Source organism: Phragmites australis, chromosome 17 (genome assembly GCF_958298935.1).
Source record: "Phragmites australis chromosome 17, lpPhrAust1.1, whole genome shotgun sequence".
In the NCBI taxonomy this organism is placed as follows: Eukaryota; Viridiplantae; Streptophyta; class Magnoliopsida; order Poales; family Poaceae; genus Phragmites; species Phragmites australis.
This window is the reverse complement of record NC_084937.1, coordinates 7,152,489-7,169,662: the sequence shown is the minus strand read 5'-3', so window position 1 is coordinate 7,169,662 and position 17,174 is coordinate 7,152,489. Positions and strand designations below refer to the sequence as shown.

The following is a 17,174-nucleotide window of genomic DNA, read 5'->3' as shown; positions in this document are numbered from 1 at the left end:
ATGGAGAGAAGACAGGTTGTTCAACCTCCCTTGAGGCTTGACTACTCGTGTACTAGGAATTACGACTCGCTATGACCCAAATCTTTGCAGGATGTCTTGATAAACGATCTCCCTGATTGAGTGGGTCAATTCTTCCACATCTATTAGGACTGACCTCTTCCTCTTCTTATACATCCCGACGTGTTCGGGGAAGCCTAACTTCCAGCCTTGGGAACTGGACATGCCTCAAACGCGACCTGGGTGCTTAGGGTTTCCCAACGCAGTGGAGAGCACGTCATATTCCCTGACCCTGGTGAACGAACCTTTGGTGGAGTGGGTTGCTATTTCTTTAACCTTTTGAGTGACTGTTTCGATTTCGCTAGATGTGAAGGTGATTTCTCCACTATCTGACAACATACCCCTCACGCGTAAATACAATTGCGATCATCCCGGGAGTTGCAACCAAGGATTCTCACACCCTTCATTGGCTAACTTTGCATCCTCCGCCTGCCATTTATCCCTTTTCCCCACGTACTCACGTGTGCCCAGGTTGTGATTCTGCTTGTTCTTTGCTCGAAGCTGCTTTTTTGCTGAACTCTTTATATGGAATGTCTTAGAGCTCTTCGACGCCTCAAAAGCTTCCCAATCCTCTCTTTTAATATATGGTTACATGCTGAAGGGCTCCAACTCTTTTTCCATATAATCGTTCACAAGCTTGCTCTTGTGGCTTCTCCAAAGTTTGGCAATCATTTTCATAGCAGCCCTGCAAGCCTTCGCCTTCATGTTCTTTGGGAACTCCAGAAACGTATTGACATCATCATTGAACAAGGTGTTCTTTTGATCCACAGCAAGGTCATTGAACTTCGAAAGGGTCAATGGCACCCTCTCCCGAGCATTAAGGCCTGCGAGCATCTGCAACATCTGCAGGGCCTTCTTCTCCGTAGGCACGTGGTGTCATCATCGATTTCCATGATGGTAATCTTTTCAGTCAGTCACTTTGCTTGTGCCCTTGTCTTTTGTACTATGGCTCCACTAGGACCTAGTTGTACAGACGTCTAACTGGGAGCTTGTGCTTTGTCAGAGGATCCAGATGACTCATTGGCAGACATCTAGTAGATACGAATATGCAGATACAATTGTATAAGTCTTAGTAACTATATTCACTTTTATATTAATTTATGAAAATATAATCTATTTCTTATCTAAAGCAAAGGATCCTACCTAATTTCTAATAGGCAAAGATAGGTCCTAATCCCATTCGAGGATATGTGGCCCGAGTAGGCTTCCATGCTCTTGTACGATTCTGGAGAAAATTTCGGCAGCACCTCCCCGTTGTTCTCCAAATACACGTCTCGACAACGAGCCGAGAGGGTGTGTATCCGGAGAACAACAGGGAGACACCACCGAAATTCTCTCTAGAACCATACAAGAGCACAAAAACCCACTCCTCGGGTCACATATCCGCAAACTGTCCAAAGTACGTGGACAATTCAGAAGCATCTTCTAATAAATATGATGAGTTACCAAGTCATATTTATAATCAAACACTCCTGAACGGGAGACAACATAATAGGTTACACAACCTAAATTCATTTTTGGGATTTTCTTACAAATTTAATTTTAACCATCATGAACTTGCTGTGCAATATGCATACATTAGTGACAAGAATATACAGCAGCAGATAAACAAGAATAAGAATTAATGTGTGCTGCTAGGACTGAACATAAGCAAGAATAAAAATAGGTAAACACGGAAATTGCATATGCCAAGCATATAAATATCAAGAACATGTTTATGTTATCAAGTTTTACTCTCAAAAAGTGGGTTACGACTGATGTCACCATCCAAACGCCAAATTGGCTATCTCATATTATCGGTATGTGTGATAGCGCACTCTTAATTCTCAGATCATTCCCAAGAACAGCATGCACTGCAGCCTCCATATTTAAGCATATTGATTCACATACCCTCTATCTCCTATACTACCATAAATACTACATAGAAATTGCAACTCAAGGGTCAACATTAGGAACACGTAGAGTTTAAGTATTCAATAGTAAGTGTTAAATGGGTAAGTTCACATTGTCGCACCTAAGTAGACTACGCTATTACACACAACCTCACTTAGCCACTGTCATCATCGAGTAATATAATCTGACATACCATTTGCATTCACCCCTGCCACACAAAGTATGGCAGAATGCATAGATGTAACTCACAATGGCGGATGAGGACAATGGTGGTAGGTGTCGGCGAGGAGGGGACGGTGGGAGGCCTACCTTGATGGATGAGGACGATGGCGGCGTAGAGCACGGTGGCACGGGCTCCTCGGCGTTGGGGTGCTTGTCTTGGAGGAGGCAACGGTGGCGTCATCGGGGAAGTCAGGGACGAAGGCATAGAGGAAGACGACGTCAGGGAGGGGGATGGTGACATTAGGGAGACAACGGCGGCCTCGAGGACGACCGAGAGAAGGAGGAATGGGCCGGGGGCACAGCGGGACTTAGGCAAAATCGGAGGCTAGGGTTCCCACGCCCGATACTTATAAGCATATCATTAGTGATAGGTGAATTTTACCACCCGTCACTAATGAGCGGGTCACAATGACGGGTGTATGTACCACCCTGTCACTGGGATTTGGTAATTAGTGACGGGAGGTAAATTCACCCATCACTAATGACCTCTTTAGTGATGCGTGACATTATCACTCGTCACTTGTGATCATCTCTGTATTTACAGGTATACTGGCTGCATCCTGAAGCAAAGTCAGGATTTGGCAGCAGGATAATTCGATGATGAGAAAAATGTACTCAATTAGCTGTCTCACTTGCATTCTCAATTTAATACAATTTTCCAATTAACTGACCTTTTCATGAATTTATGATAAGTAAGTTCATCACTACAAAAGAAGGTCCAGATTACACAAAAAATACCTATCCAGACTACAAAAGAAGGGTGCTAAATCCAAATTGCTAAATTCTGATTACCACCATAAACCTAGGTAAGTAATGGACTACGATTCATCAGTGTTGTCGAGGAGTTGCCACCGGCGCTGGCCATCTCCTCATCCTTCTCCTCCTCCTCCTCGTCAGTCATGTCGGAGTCGCACATCTCCTCCTCCTCCTCCTCCTATCCTCGTCGGCCACATCAGAGTCACCGCCCATCTCCTCCTCCTCCTTGTCGTCGTCATCGGTATCTGAGTCACCACACATCTCCTCATCCTCCTCCTCCTCCTCGCCGTCATCGATCTCAGAGTCGCTGCCCATCTCCAGCTCCTCCGCCAAGAGGTGTGCGATGGCCTCGTCACTAACGATGTCCTCTGTTGTTCCCTCGGCTTGGCTGATGAGTTCCTCCTCATGGACAGCATGAGTGATCACCTCGTCGTTGGCAATCTCTTTCTCTATCTCATACTCCTCCTCTGTATCCACCATCAAGAGGTCCCAATCGATGTAGTCATCATCGGGGGCTGGCACCAAGGACGATGACGCTAGGTCCTTGTCATTGGCAGCCATAGATGGCACTAGATTAGAAGAGTAGGGTGGTGGGTGTGGTGATGAGGAGGAAGCTTAGGATGTGTAAATCGGAGGCTAGGGTTCCCAGGCCCGTTATTTATGAACATATAATTAGTGACGTGTTATATATAAGACCCGTCACTAATGATTGGGTCTCTCCATCCTGGGATTCGATCATTAGTGACGGGTGGTAAATTAACCCGTCACTATATATATCTTCACTGACGCGTGAAGTTCTCGCTCGTCACTAATGATGATTGGATCATTAGTGACGGGTGGTAAATTAACTCATCACTATCTATATCTTTACTGACACGTGAAGTTCTCACCCGTCACTAATGTGCTCATCCCTCTAAGGGATTCACCTATATACTGGCTACATCATGAAGCAAAGTCAGAATTTGGCAACCGTCTTCTCCTGCAAACATATCACAAATTTGAGGTTACATTGAAATTCAGACTTAACTGAATAGTACAAATATTACAAATTTGAGGTTACATTGAAATTCAGACTTAACTGAATAGTACAAATATTACAAATTTGAGGTTACATTGAAATTCAGACTTAACTGAATATTACAAATTTGTGGTTACATTGATTCATGTATCATTTGGCATGTGGCAGCCATTTTCGTGCTTTGGTCGGAACGTAGGTATGGAGTCTTCTCGTTCTGCGCAACTTGTGGCATGATTGCGGTAGCAAAAGAGGGGACTTCATCAAATTGATTGTACTCATCCTCATCAACCACGTTTTCAACTCCGACAATCTATCTTTTTCCGACGAGAACCACATGAAGTTTCTTATCTGTCATTTTATTCACATAAAACACTTGGGCAACTGGTTTAGCGAGTACAAAATGTTTGTCTATATATCTGACAAGTTTGATAATGCTAGTGAATCCGTACATATGTTTCGTAACGCCCTTTGTCCCGTGTAACCAACGGCACTGAAGTAGGGGTATCTTGAATCCCAAGTAATCTAGTTCCCAGATGTCCTCTATCTGACTGTTGTTCCTGTGCATGTTGTTATCATAAGCATCTATACGGACACCACTGTTCTGGTATGTGCTTTTCTAATCTTGGGCAACCGTGTAAAATGTGTAACCATTTATATCGTACCCTTGATATGTTGTAATTGTGTATATAGGGCCTGCTGATAGTTTCCTGATCAAATCACTTGTACGAGTACTCAATTGATTGATTCGATCTCGAAACCAAGTGTTGAACCCTTGCATATGTTGCTTTGCAAGCCAAGCTTCGGTCTGCCCTGGATTCTCCTGAAGAAGCAACTACTTGTGCTCGTTGATATATGGGGACACTTGACTCATTTATTGCAACACGAGGAAATGAGCTTGGTCGTATGCCTGTGACTCAGGAGTAATTGCATGTTTCCCCAGAATTCCTTACCTTGCGAGCCTACCCGTGTAGTGAGAATGAGGCACACCAATTGGGTTATCTGGGTCCGTGTAATTAACACACCACTCCACTACCTCCTCTGTAGAGTAACCTTGCACAATGCACCCCTTAGGAAAAGTCGATTCCTTACATATGACTTGAGAATGTCCATGAATCACTCATATGGATACATCTAATGCAGGAACGCATGGCCAAGAAAATAAATCTCCTTCACAAGCTGAGCTATGACATGGACCATGATATAGAAAAAGGATGGTACGAAATACATCTCAAGAAGACATAGAGTCTCGAAGTGTTTTTTTTTAGCTCGCTTAGGGCTTTCGGATCGAGTACCTTCTAACCAATTGCATTGATAAAAATAGCACAGGTGCGGGGGCAGGCACTCTTAGCCCCTGACTTTTTAGCTCGAAGTGCGTTGCCTATTCTTAGGTCGAGCGACACTTCGGCTTTCCTTCCAAAGGTTTGTTTTTTCTTCGGTGCGGGGGCAGGCACTCTTAGCCCCCGACTTTATCTCAAAGTGCGTCATCTTTTCTTAGGTTGAGTGACACTTCAGCTTTCCTTCCGAAGGTTTGTTTTTTCTTCGGTGCGGGGGTAGGCACTCTTAGCCTCCGACTTTAGCTCGAAGTGCGTCACCTTTTCTTAGGTTGAGCGATACTTCGGCTTTTCTTCTGAAGGTTTGTTTTTCCTTCGATGCGGGGTAGGCACTCTTAGCCCCCGACTTTTTAGCTCGAAGTGCGTCGCCTTTTCTTAGGTCGAGCGACACTTCGGCTTTCCTTCCGAAGGTTTGTTTTTTCTTCGGTGCGGGGGCAGGCACTCTTAGCCCCCAACTTTAGCTCGAAGTGCATCGCTATTCTTAGGTTGAGCGACACTTTGGCTTTCCTTCCGAAGTATTGTTTTTTCTTCGGTGCGGGGGCAGGCACTCTTAGCCCCCGACTTTAGCTCGAAGTGCGTCGCCTTTTCTTAGGTCGAGCGATACTTTAGCTTTTCTTCTAAAGGTTTGTTTTTCCTTCAGTGTGGGGGCAGGCACTCTTAGCCCCCAACTTTTTAGCTCAAAGTTCATCGCCTTTTCTTAGGTTGAGCGACACTTCGGCTTCTTCTTTATTTATTTATTTATTTATTCTTAAGGTCGAAAGTGTACGTCTTTTTTCATTGACACGTCGCACCTCTAGTTGTGCCATCTAGTTGTGGCCTTTCACTCATTGATTGGTGTGCCACCCTGCTCTTAGGCTGGCGCACTTCGACGACAAGTTACCAATACTCAGAACAAGCAATATTTTCTGGGGGTACTTCTACTATATCGATGTTTACAAGGGTTCCTGCCTCGTTAAAAACCTCACCCCCTAACGAAGGGGTCCCCCTGTGAGGAAAAGAGTGTAGTTCCCATACAATTTGATTACATGAAAAGAAAAATTGCATAAAGAAAAATTACACAAGCTTCGTTTTGGCCGCCATCGCTGTTAGGCGTAGAACTTGCGAAGGTTGTCCGCATTCCAAGTACCTGGAAGCTCCTCGCCCTCCATATTAGCCAAGTGATATGAGCCAGGTCTTAACGACCTTTTGACTAAGAAAGGACCGTCTCATTTGCTCTGTAGTTTTCCCACTGGTGATGTATTGCCAAGTCTTCGTGTCACCAAATCTCCAGGGGCGAAGTTCTTTTCGGATATATTCTTATCTCTCCATTTTCTTGTCTCCTGTTGATATCTACCTAGATTTTCTGCGGCCTGCAATCTCACTTCCTCGACGGCATCCTATGACATTGACTCTTTGCCTTGCTCCGGTTCGTTCATGACCCTAAATGATTTGTTCTTGCATTGCTCTGGGGTCATTGCCTCCTCACCGAAGAGGAGGCGAAACGGTGTGAAACCGGTTGGTCTTGCTACCGTTGTTCTTATAGACCACAAGACTTTGGGCAACTCATCGACCCATTTCCCTTTTGCCAGTCCCTGCAGGCGCTTCGCGACACCAGTGAAGACGATGTCGTTTGCTCTCTCGACGGCCCCATTAGACTGTGGGTGGTATACAGATGTGAAAAGCACTTTGATCCCCAGACCTTCGCAAAAGTTTCTAAATCCTGCACTGTCAAATTGAGTGCCGTTGTCTACTGTTACTTCACGCGGGACTCCGAAACAGCATATGACATTCTGCCACAGGAATTTCTGTATATTTCTCGATGGTATGTTTCCGAGTGGCATCGCCTCCACCCACTTGGAGAAGTACTTGACCGCAACGACAGCATATCGCAAATTTCCTGGAGTGGCTGGCAGTTGGCCAACAATGTCAATTCCACACCGTCTTAACGGCCAAACTGGTGGGATTAGCTGTGTTTTCACCAAAGGTCTGTTTGACCCCTTCGCCCAGAATTGACACTATTGACAACTTCAGACTATGTGATCCGCATCATTGATCGCCTTCGGCCAATAGAAGCCATGTCTGTATACTTTTCCAACCAAGGCTTGTGTACCCACATGTGAACCACACAGTCCACTATGAATTTCTTTTAGCAGATTATGTCCTTCTTCCTGGGATATGCATCGCAACCATGGTGCACAGACTCCGGCCTTGTACAGATTATTTCCCACAATTTTGTAGTTTCTAGCTCTCTGGGCCATACGCTTCGCTTCAACATGGTCCTCGGGCTTGTGATAACCACGAAGATAAGCCAATATTGGAGAGCGCCAATCTTCACTTTCGATCATAGCAACAGAACGCGCTGGTCGCGAAGTGTCGTCAGCAGCTGGTTCAGTCAGCTTTTGGTAGAAAACATCTAATGGCATAGGCAGATTTTGTGCAGGAGCTTTGGCTAGCTCATCTGCTTTGAAGTTATTATTTCTCGATATACTCTTGACTGTGAACCCCAGGAAGTACTTTTCCATTCTTCAGAGTACTGTCTTATACTTAACAAGTTCTGGTTCTTTTGCCTGAAACGTCTTGTCGATTTGGCTTTCTATTACCTTTGAGTCTATTTTAACCAGCACTCTTCGGGCGCCCAAAGCCTTCGCCTTGCGAAGTTCGATTAGAATTTTGCCCTATCTGTGAACTTAGCACTGTTTGCACCAACCTGGTGAAGGTCGCGCCAGCATTTCGGAGTCCAAAGGGTATCCTCACAAAGAAATATATGCCGAAGGAGGTCCTAAAACTCATCTTCTCCTCATCTTCCTTTGCCATCCAGACCTAGTGGTACCCCGAGTATGCATCTAGGAAACTTAACATCTCGCAACTAGCCACGGAGTCCACCAGCTAATCAAATCTAGGTAATGGGAAATCATCCTTCGGACAAGCCCTGTTCAAGTCTATGAAGTCGACACACATTCTCCACTTTCTGTTGCTTTTCTTGACTAACACTGGGTTAGCTAGCCACTCTGAGTGCAATACTTCACGTATCACTTCAGCATCGAGCAGCTTTTTTTACCTCAGCCTTTGCTGCTTCTTCTCTTTCACTTGAAGCTTTTCTAAGCGTTTGCTTCCTTGGCTTTGCCCTGGGATCCACATTTAAGCTATGCTGAATGATTTCCCTACTTACTCCTTGTAGGTCCTTCGGAGACCAAGCGAAGACATCCTCATTACTGCGGAGAAACATTATGAGTTGTTGCTAGTCCTCCTTTGGGGCCTCCGTTCCTATGGTGACTTTTTTATCTGGTTTTTCTTGATGTAACGGCACTATTCTGGTTTCTCCCTCTGTTACAGCCTTCGCTGCTTTGTTTATCTTCGGCTGGATATCACTTTCCTCTCGATTTGCCAAAGGTTCTATCACCATGTGGACATTTCACCGTCCTAGAGTGATTCCCACTTCGATTTGTCAGGCTAGTCGCTGGTCTCCAAATACCATTATGACACCTTCAGGACCAGGCATCTTCATATGCGTGGTGCGGTATTGCTCTGAAATGTGTTCAAGACTCCCCTACCAAATATCACATTGTATGGGTAATTAATGTCGACCACATCGAAAGTAATATCTTTCATCCGGAAATTCATCCTTTCACCAAATGACACTGGGATTGTTATCTTTCCTAGAGCGTTGATTGCATTTCCATCGAAGCCTAGCAACGGTGATCCAGCTTGATTCAGGTTGCTTCGACGTAGACCCATTTTGTCGAAGGCATCATCGAAGATGATATCCGCTGAGCTTCCTCCATCTATCAAGATCCTATGCACTTCGTTTCCCGAGATGTTTGCTGTGATAACGAAGGCATCTGTGTGTGGGTAATACCCTCATGTCCTCTTGCGAGAATGTAATGGAAATGTTTGACCACCTTGAATGAATGTACGTTGGCCCCACACCGATGTGGTTGACCCTTCGCACGTATTCTTTCTGCTGTCTCTTAGATTCTGTCTGCTGGTTAGATCCCCCTGAGATAGCTAACACCACATTGTATCCATGATTTACCGTGTTCATGGACTTACTGCTCTCTGGTGGTGCTTCAATCGCAGGCCTTGGTGGTGGCGGAGGTAGCTCCCCTTGGAGGGTCATTTGCCTCATTTGATCCAGTTGAGTCGAGGCTGCAGATGCATATTGTGGTGCCAGCATCGGTCACCACTGGTTGGCAAATGCCGTGTTCTGATTATGGTTTTCCCATGCTTCGCTTCTCCTGAAACTTGCTGCGTGGTGTATGGTTCTTGCGTGATCAAGAGATTGCTTCGCCAACCTCTCTTTCATGGCCACAACCTGCGGGCATTGCTTGGTCCTATGGCCGGCTCCTTCGCCATGCAGCTCGCAATAAAACGTTGTTGGGTCCTATAGGACTCGTCCACCTCGGCCTCCGCGGCCCCTTCCTCTACTGGTTTGGCCTCCTCGAGTAGCCGCACTCTTTGCTTCGCTTGCCACTTGAGCGACTTCAAATGGGCTAGAGTTTATCTAATTGACTTCTTTTTGCCTTGTGTAGTCAGATGCTTCGGATTTCCTCGCGTGGCACAATCTGTCTCTAGGATTGCTAGTGCCTGCCTCTTTGGCCGATGTATTTGCTTTTACTTTGGAGGCTACCATTTCATTTTTCCTTCGAACATGATCGAGCTCAGATCTCACGTATTCTTCCATCTTATTAAGCAGTTCTTGTACACTCCCGGGTCTTTTTCTTGTGAGCTTTCCTGCTAATAACCCCCCTCTGATGCCCAGTATCGCCGCATCGATGATTGTATCTTCGCTCAGCCCCTTCGCTTGGCAATGTATGTGCACGAAGCAGTGCATATAGCTCTGCAATGTTTCTGTTGGCTGTTGCTTCAGTGCGAAGAGGTAACTCGCGGTGATCTTGTCTGCCCGATTTCCCTGGAAATTGCTGTACAGGGCAATACGCAATTTCTCCCATGAGTATATGGATCCCAGGGGCAACGCGGAGTACCAAGATCTTGCTATCCCTTTTACAGCCAATACGAAGGCCTTCGCCAACGTTGCACCATCCCCTCCACCAGACTCGATAGCCGCTTCGAAGCTCATTACGAATTCCCTTGGGTCTGACTCCCCGTCAAACTTTACCACTCTGGGCATCTTGAAGCCCGGTGGCCACGGCTGGTTCTGCAGATTCATGGCTAGCAGAGATTCTGGGTCTCCCGCAGACGACCACCGTCAAAGGTCCTGCGAAGTTCGTGCCGTGTCTCCTGGCAGCGTCACTTGGCAAGACATTCCTTCCGCTTGGTGTAGCATATCGATTTCCTCTTGGATTTTTTCCAATGTCTTCCTTGCTTCATCTGTCCGTATGCAATATTATGCGGCTTTTTGGCTCGCTGCCAGGCTATCTAACATGCGCTTCTTCTGTGCAATCTGTCTTTCCAGCTCTTCGGCCTCTAGCCTGGCTGTTCTTTCCTCCTGTGTTTCATCTTCATTTTCATATTATACGAAGTCATCGAGGTCTTCCCACTCTTCATGTTGCACCTTCCCCCCTTCTGTTGTCGAAGGCTCGAAGTGTGCGCGATCGCTTGGTTCCATGACCCGCACCGGCTCCGCATTTATCTGGACGGCTTCTCCGTGTCTGTCATCATTGCCTCCTAGTAGTGCTACTTTAACGCCGTAGCATTGCTCGCGTCCGCTCGAAGCTCCACCGGTGGAAGCATTGCTTGACCCTAGCAGCGCCGAAGGGAGTCTTTCGGCCGAAAACCCGACCGCGGCCGAAGGTTCCGGCAACGCCTCCACTGTTCTAATTGGCTTTGTCTTCTTCTTAGGTGGCATGGCGTCGAAGTGTTCGATCCCCGCGGACGGCACCAACTATTGGGCCTGAAATCCCAGACAAGGTGGACCTTCGCTTACGGAAATGCCGAAGGGTCCTCGGGGTGACACGTGTTTGGGTGTGGAACTGTTTCGATTGATCTTCTGGGTATAGTATGGTCCTATTTATAGCCCGTACTCGACCACTCCAGACGTGGTTTACAGCTCCTACCCACTTACCTGCTACATTCTCGGAATATTTGGGGCATTATGGTACAATTAAGCATATTTACATAATCACAACTCTGCCCCAGGTGACCAAAGCGGGCCCCACTATCCAGTCGTGATCTTCAACTCCGGAGATCCGTCGAAGTCTTCTCCGTTTCGTCGTCCGCGGGATGGCCTTCGGCTTCCGAGCGAAACCGGCTGCTACCTTCACCTACTGCGGTCAATCAGGACCGCTGGCACGGACTTCGGCTTTCGATCGAAGGCTCGCCACCGTCTTCGCCAATACAAGAAGCTGGGACTGCGGGCACCCTACACCCTTTGACCGATGGTGCTTCGCGATCTCTGCAACCTTCAGATGCAGTTCCTGAAACAAACATGTAGTGACAAGCATGTGGTCTTTCCAATAGGCTTCGAGCTATCCTCCGAAGAGGGGGGGTGGGAGATCATCCCCAACACAGGGAAATACCACATCACCTTTTTAGGAGGTCCTTTTCTCTTGTTGCCTTCCTCGACATCGCCACCGTCATTTCTACGCTTGTATCAATGGGTTTCACAAATAGGATATTGATCCAAGTCTACATACCCTCCATGATACAGGACACAATCCTCCTTACATGCATGTAGTTTTTCTACCTCCAATCCCAAAGGACAAACTATCTTCTTCGTGTCGTAGACAGTCTTGGGCACCTTGTTCCCCTCTAGTAGCAAGTCCTTTAGCAGATGCAACAATGCTTTGAAACTCCTATCAGACCATGTTGCCTTCAATTGCAGAAGTGTAAGCACTGCAAACAATAGTGTGTATTTCTCCTTACAGCCTAAATAAAATGGTGTCACGTCCTGAAATCCGTAATTGTGTGTTTTAATCCTAAAACATGCAATTTCAGCTTCATGTTCCAGTTTGGGTCACTGGAGCACCTCACTTTGAATCAATGAGGTAGGAGAAGGAAAAACTAAGAGAAATAAAGGAGCTAGAAGCAAGTCTGGACTTTCCTCTAGGTAAATGGGGCCCACTTGGGTGGAAAATATGTCTCTATAGGTGGGCAACAACACTCTCTCTCCCCCTAAAAAGCTTGCCCATACGTACTACTCACCCACTCCACCAGATAAGGCTTTTTGAGGAAGCAAGTTGGAGTTGGTTGTCTCTCACTCTCTCTCTTAGGCTCCCTTTTTCCCCTTTGGATCCCTACCTCTGGGAGCAAGATCAAGGTACGTATGTGGTACTCACGTGACCACCAGCTCAAGGATTACTCGTCCATCCAATTCATTTTTAGTTTCCCCGAAGGAATTCGAGCTGGTTCAGAACTTGTTTGGTGTTCTTTGGGAGAAGCAAGGAAGCAGCAGTTTTTCCTCTCTTCTCCAAGCCATTTTCCGTCGTTTCCTCCTTCAACTGGCGGTCACCAACCTCAGCAAAGGACCTTGGGTGAGTCTGCTAGGCTCCCATGACAAGTATGCTCATTTTTGGTTGGATAGATCTTGAATCTGGAACTAGGGTGGCAAAGTTCTTAAAGTTCTTCAGTCTGGGAACAAATGAGGATTTATGTGGATTTGAGTTAGGAATCATGTTGCTAGGCGGTTGAGCAAAGTCTAGACCCTGTACATCCTTATAGGCATTTTTACTTTTGATTTAGAGAGACTCCCAGGTTAGTTTAGCCCAGTTTTTCCCTTCGTAATGGCTGCTGTTCTGAAGCTGCACGAGGCTGATTTACTGTAGCGCCCGAGTACTGTTTACCCGAGCACCCCGGGTACTGTTCGCCCCGAGCACTCCCGGGTACGGTTCACCCCCGAGCACTTCCCGGGTACTGTTCACCGAGCACCCGAGCACCCGAGCACAGTTCACCCCGAGCACTTCCGGGGGTACTGTTCACGGAGCGCCCGAGCACTGTTCATCTCGAGTACTCCCTGGGTACTGTTCACCCCGAGCACCCGAACACGGTTCATTCCGGGTACCCGAGCACTGATCATCCCGGTACCCCGAGCACTGTAGCAGTGGTCGCAGGGCGGTTATCAGGCTTTCCTGGAAGCTGGTAGCTTGTAAAATTCATAGTTAATTCGTACGAACTCCAAACTTCATGAGACCAGTTGCGTTGGCTTCGTAGGAATATGAACTACATGTTAAAAATGTTGAAACTCATTAAATACGTTCTGAGAATTTATTTATTGATTAAATGTGTTTCAGCTTAGTTAAAGCACAAATAGTCAATGCCATGTTCGAAAGTCGTGAGACCACTGGGAAAACTCTTATTTTGCATAGTGTGATCTGGGAAAAATATTTTCATGTATTGTGGAGCATATTTTTCTTATATGGTCGCATTTCATACATGCTCATTACATTGCACGCGTTGCTCTCTATAGTGAACGCCGATCTGTCGATCCCGGAGGCCGTGGGCGATCGTGAGGCGTCCCACCTTTCTGATCCAGGGCAGCAAGGCAAGCATCGTTCATATTGCACCGTGTCTACTTGAAAATTTAATATGTTATCTACGCTTATGTATACATTGCATGTGTCGGGTACCGAGTTGGGTAGAACCTATGCCGATGCATTATCCCATTTCGGTCACGTGTCATGTGTTGTTCCTAGGAGCCTAGTGGTGTCGTCGCGGTCTAATTTTAGTTTGCTATGCTTAGTGGTACTTAGGCTTTCCGGTAGAAGTCGACGACGGCGTCCACCGTTGTCGCGAGCCTAGGGCTTATTACTTGTTCACACTTATGGTTGTATTGATGATGAGTTGGTTTGGTGAGTGGTGAGTTGAGACGAGGTGTTGGCGGTGTTAGGGGTGTCATCTGCTCACGAGGAGTCCTCAGGCAGTTCGGGGAGGGAACCCGGACACCGTAGACCGCTTGCACCGGTTAAGCACCGACCGTCGGTGTAGTCGGCATTAGCACATACCTTACTCACCACATGCTGATATAATGGTAGGTGAGCCGATTACCTTCGCAGACGTGGTCATGTGGGCCTCGTCATAGACGGTGTGAGTCCGGTTTGAGTCCGGGCTTTTAGCGGTATTAGTTTGCTCGGGGAGTAGTTCTAATACCGCCGTGCCGAGCTATGGTTGATCCACATGGTTGGGCCTGGTTGGGAAAGGTTGTCACGGGTACCCCCTTGTGTGCATCTTAGCGGGTGGCACAAGCCATATGGTCCCTGTGTCGTGTGGGTCCAGGAGTATCCCCCTGCAGGGTGTATAATCAGTTCGAACTGCCGCGCTCTCGGTCATGAGCATCGCTATCGCTTATCTCCACCGAGCGACCATGTTTTGGGTCGTAGAGTTTCGATGTGGGTTGTGGCATGGTTGGATTGGGTTGGTTTGGTCGGTATGTGGTTGGTGGTTTGGTGGGAATGGTTTGCTTTTATACACTTGGTGTTCATATATCTGTTCTGATCAGTTGGTTGGCAGGGTTTGAGTCGGTGGTTGGTTAAGTCAGTTGCTTACACCTAGAGTCTAGGTTGCTTACCGCTTAATGAACTTAAACATGTCTTAATCCTTGCTACAGCTTCAAATGCATGATCCTTGGAGTCGAGAATATATATACTCATACTGTGTAAGTCTTGCTAGTACCTTCGTACTAAGGGGTGCTGCCCTTAAGTTGCTTTCAGGTTCGCAGGTTGGCGAGGAAGAGGCTGTGTTCGGCTACTTTGTGCCTGCCGATCAGGGTGGCGGGCAGGAGTAGCACCTTCTACTCCGAACTCCGGCGCTTTTGGTATGGAGCCTAAGGGCATACGGCTCCATACTCTTTTGTTGTATAGGTTTTTCTTCCGCTGCATAGTTGTTGTTGTTCCTCTTTTGTTGTAAATTGTGGAAGCAGTTGCATGTTTAATAATGGTAATCCAGTTTAATTATTTGCTCTCTATTAAACTGTGTTGTGATATTTGAGTTGGAAGGCATGTGTTCCGATCCTGGGCACAAAACACGTGCCGGGACTACCGGAATGGTATTCTGGTTAATCGTCGAGGTTGTGATTATGAATAATGATCCTCCTGATGATTAATTAGAATACTATTTGGACGGTTCCTCACAAATGGTGTCTTCGAGTCTCGCACTAGTTCTTGGAAGTTGTCAAACTCACCATCACTATACTCATCGTGCCCCTCAGCATCACTCACCATTTGGTCAACATTCTCCACGAAATCCACGTAGCCATCATTGAATCCTAATATGTCTGCGTCCCTGAGATAATCATCCATATCATCGACTGGTGGGAGTCCTTGATCCGTACTGCCGCCCAGGAGGACTTGATCCATTTCCCCATCGTTAAGGCCTTCCTCGCCGTGTTTGTTCCAAACGTGATATCTCTCTTTGAATCCACGCCTTAACAAGTGATCGTACACATTGTCAGGTTTTGAGAACTTCTTCTTATTCTTGCAATCACAGCATGGACGCCAAATTGCCGTTTTACCCCGACCTTCCATATCCGCCACCACGATAATCAAGAAAGAATTCACCCCGCTTATGTACTCGTTACAAGTACGGCAATAAAGGTACATCCATCTTCAGTCCACCATCTACAAATTGAAAAAATATTAATTCTAAATAGAAACAACAAAGAAGATAGAATAATTATAAAAATTCTAACTCAATTTGACTAAATTAAGTGTGTACGTGTGTTCTATTGATATTCAAGACGACAATTAACATCCAAATATGATACATGTTATCTATGCTGAAGGATCCTAGCTAATTTTTAATAGGCAAAGATAGGTCCTAATCTCATTCAAGGATATGTGGCCCGAGTAGATTTCTATGCTCTTGTACGGTTCTGGAGAAAATTTCGGTACATCCCTGTTGTTCTCCGAATAAACGTCTCGACAACGAGCCAAGAGGGTGTGTATCCGGTGAACAATAGGGAAACGCCACCGAAATTCTCTCTAGAACCACACAAGAGCACAAAAACCTACTACTCGGGCCAATGTCCTCGAACTGTCCAAAGTACATGGACAATTCAGGAGCATCTTCTTATAAATATGATGAGTTGCCAAGTCATATTTATAATCAAACACTCCCAAACCGGAGACATAGGTTACGCATGTACACTAATTAAGGGGGACAATCCACATATATCAAGATCTGGGAGGAGCAAAATTGTTGATTCCAACTCAAACCCTAGAATCCACCATGCATATATGAGCAAGAGGAGGAGGAGGCAAACCTTCAAAGCCTAGGGATAGACACCAACTTCAAATTAGTGAGATTTTATTTGGCCTCAATAGAATCACCAAAAAATTGCCCCTTTGCCGAGCATCCACGGCGGACTGACACTGTGTGGTCGTGCTGCTCGGTGAATAAAATAACAATAAACATCACTCATTAGTGACGGGTTATAAGTACACCCGTCACTAATGAGTGAGCCACTAGTGATTGGTCTCATAATAACCTGTCACTAATGAGTTGCCCCGGCAGGGAGCCGCCAAGGCTACATTTAGTGACGGGTTATAAGGACACCCGTCACTAATGACACATTAATGATGGGTGAAAAGTAAAATCCGTCACTTATGACTTCTACATGATGAGATCAACTTTCAAAACAGAGGCATGCATGCAAACATAGAGTACTTCAACATCTCATTCAACAAAACATAACAAAACTTCGATGGATGACATCCAAAAGCAATGTCAGGATTTCTCTTCACATTCAAGAATAGAGATATAGATCCAGAAACTTGAGTTTAACTCAAGTCAGTCATACAATATAGTTATGCATACATTATGTACTTATGCAAATATCCATACATCATTACACTTGAGCATTTGCCGGAGCACATAACCTCTAATATTTAACATAGTTGAAATCTACAATACTGTATTAGTACTTCATTGATATACATTAGCGCACTCTCTTTCGCTTGACATGGACGACCCGATGCCTTACCGTAGACAAGAAACAATGTCTTATTAGCTGATTCGTTTTCACTTAA

General features: G+C 46.0%; 1 protein-coding gene across 1 annotated transcript; it reads right to left on the bottom strand.

Annotated features, from left to right (window-relative positions):
- Positions 1–3,069: 3,069 nt before the first annotated feature.
- LOC133896838 (putative uncharacterized protein YGR160W) lies at positions 3,070–3,489 on the bottom strand. Its single transcript, XM_062337487.1, has one exon. The coding sequence runs from the start codon at positions 3,487–3,489 to the stop codon at positions 3,070–3,072; it is 420 nt and encodes a 139-aa protein (XP_062193471.1).
- Positions 3,490–17,174: the final 13,685 nt, after the last annotated feature.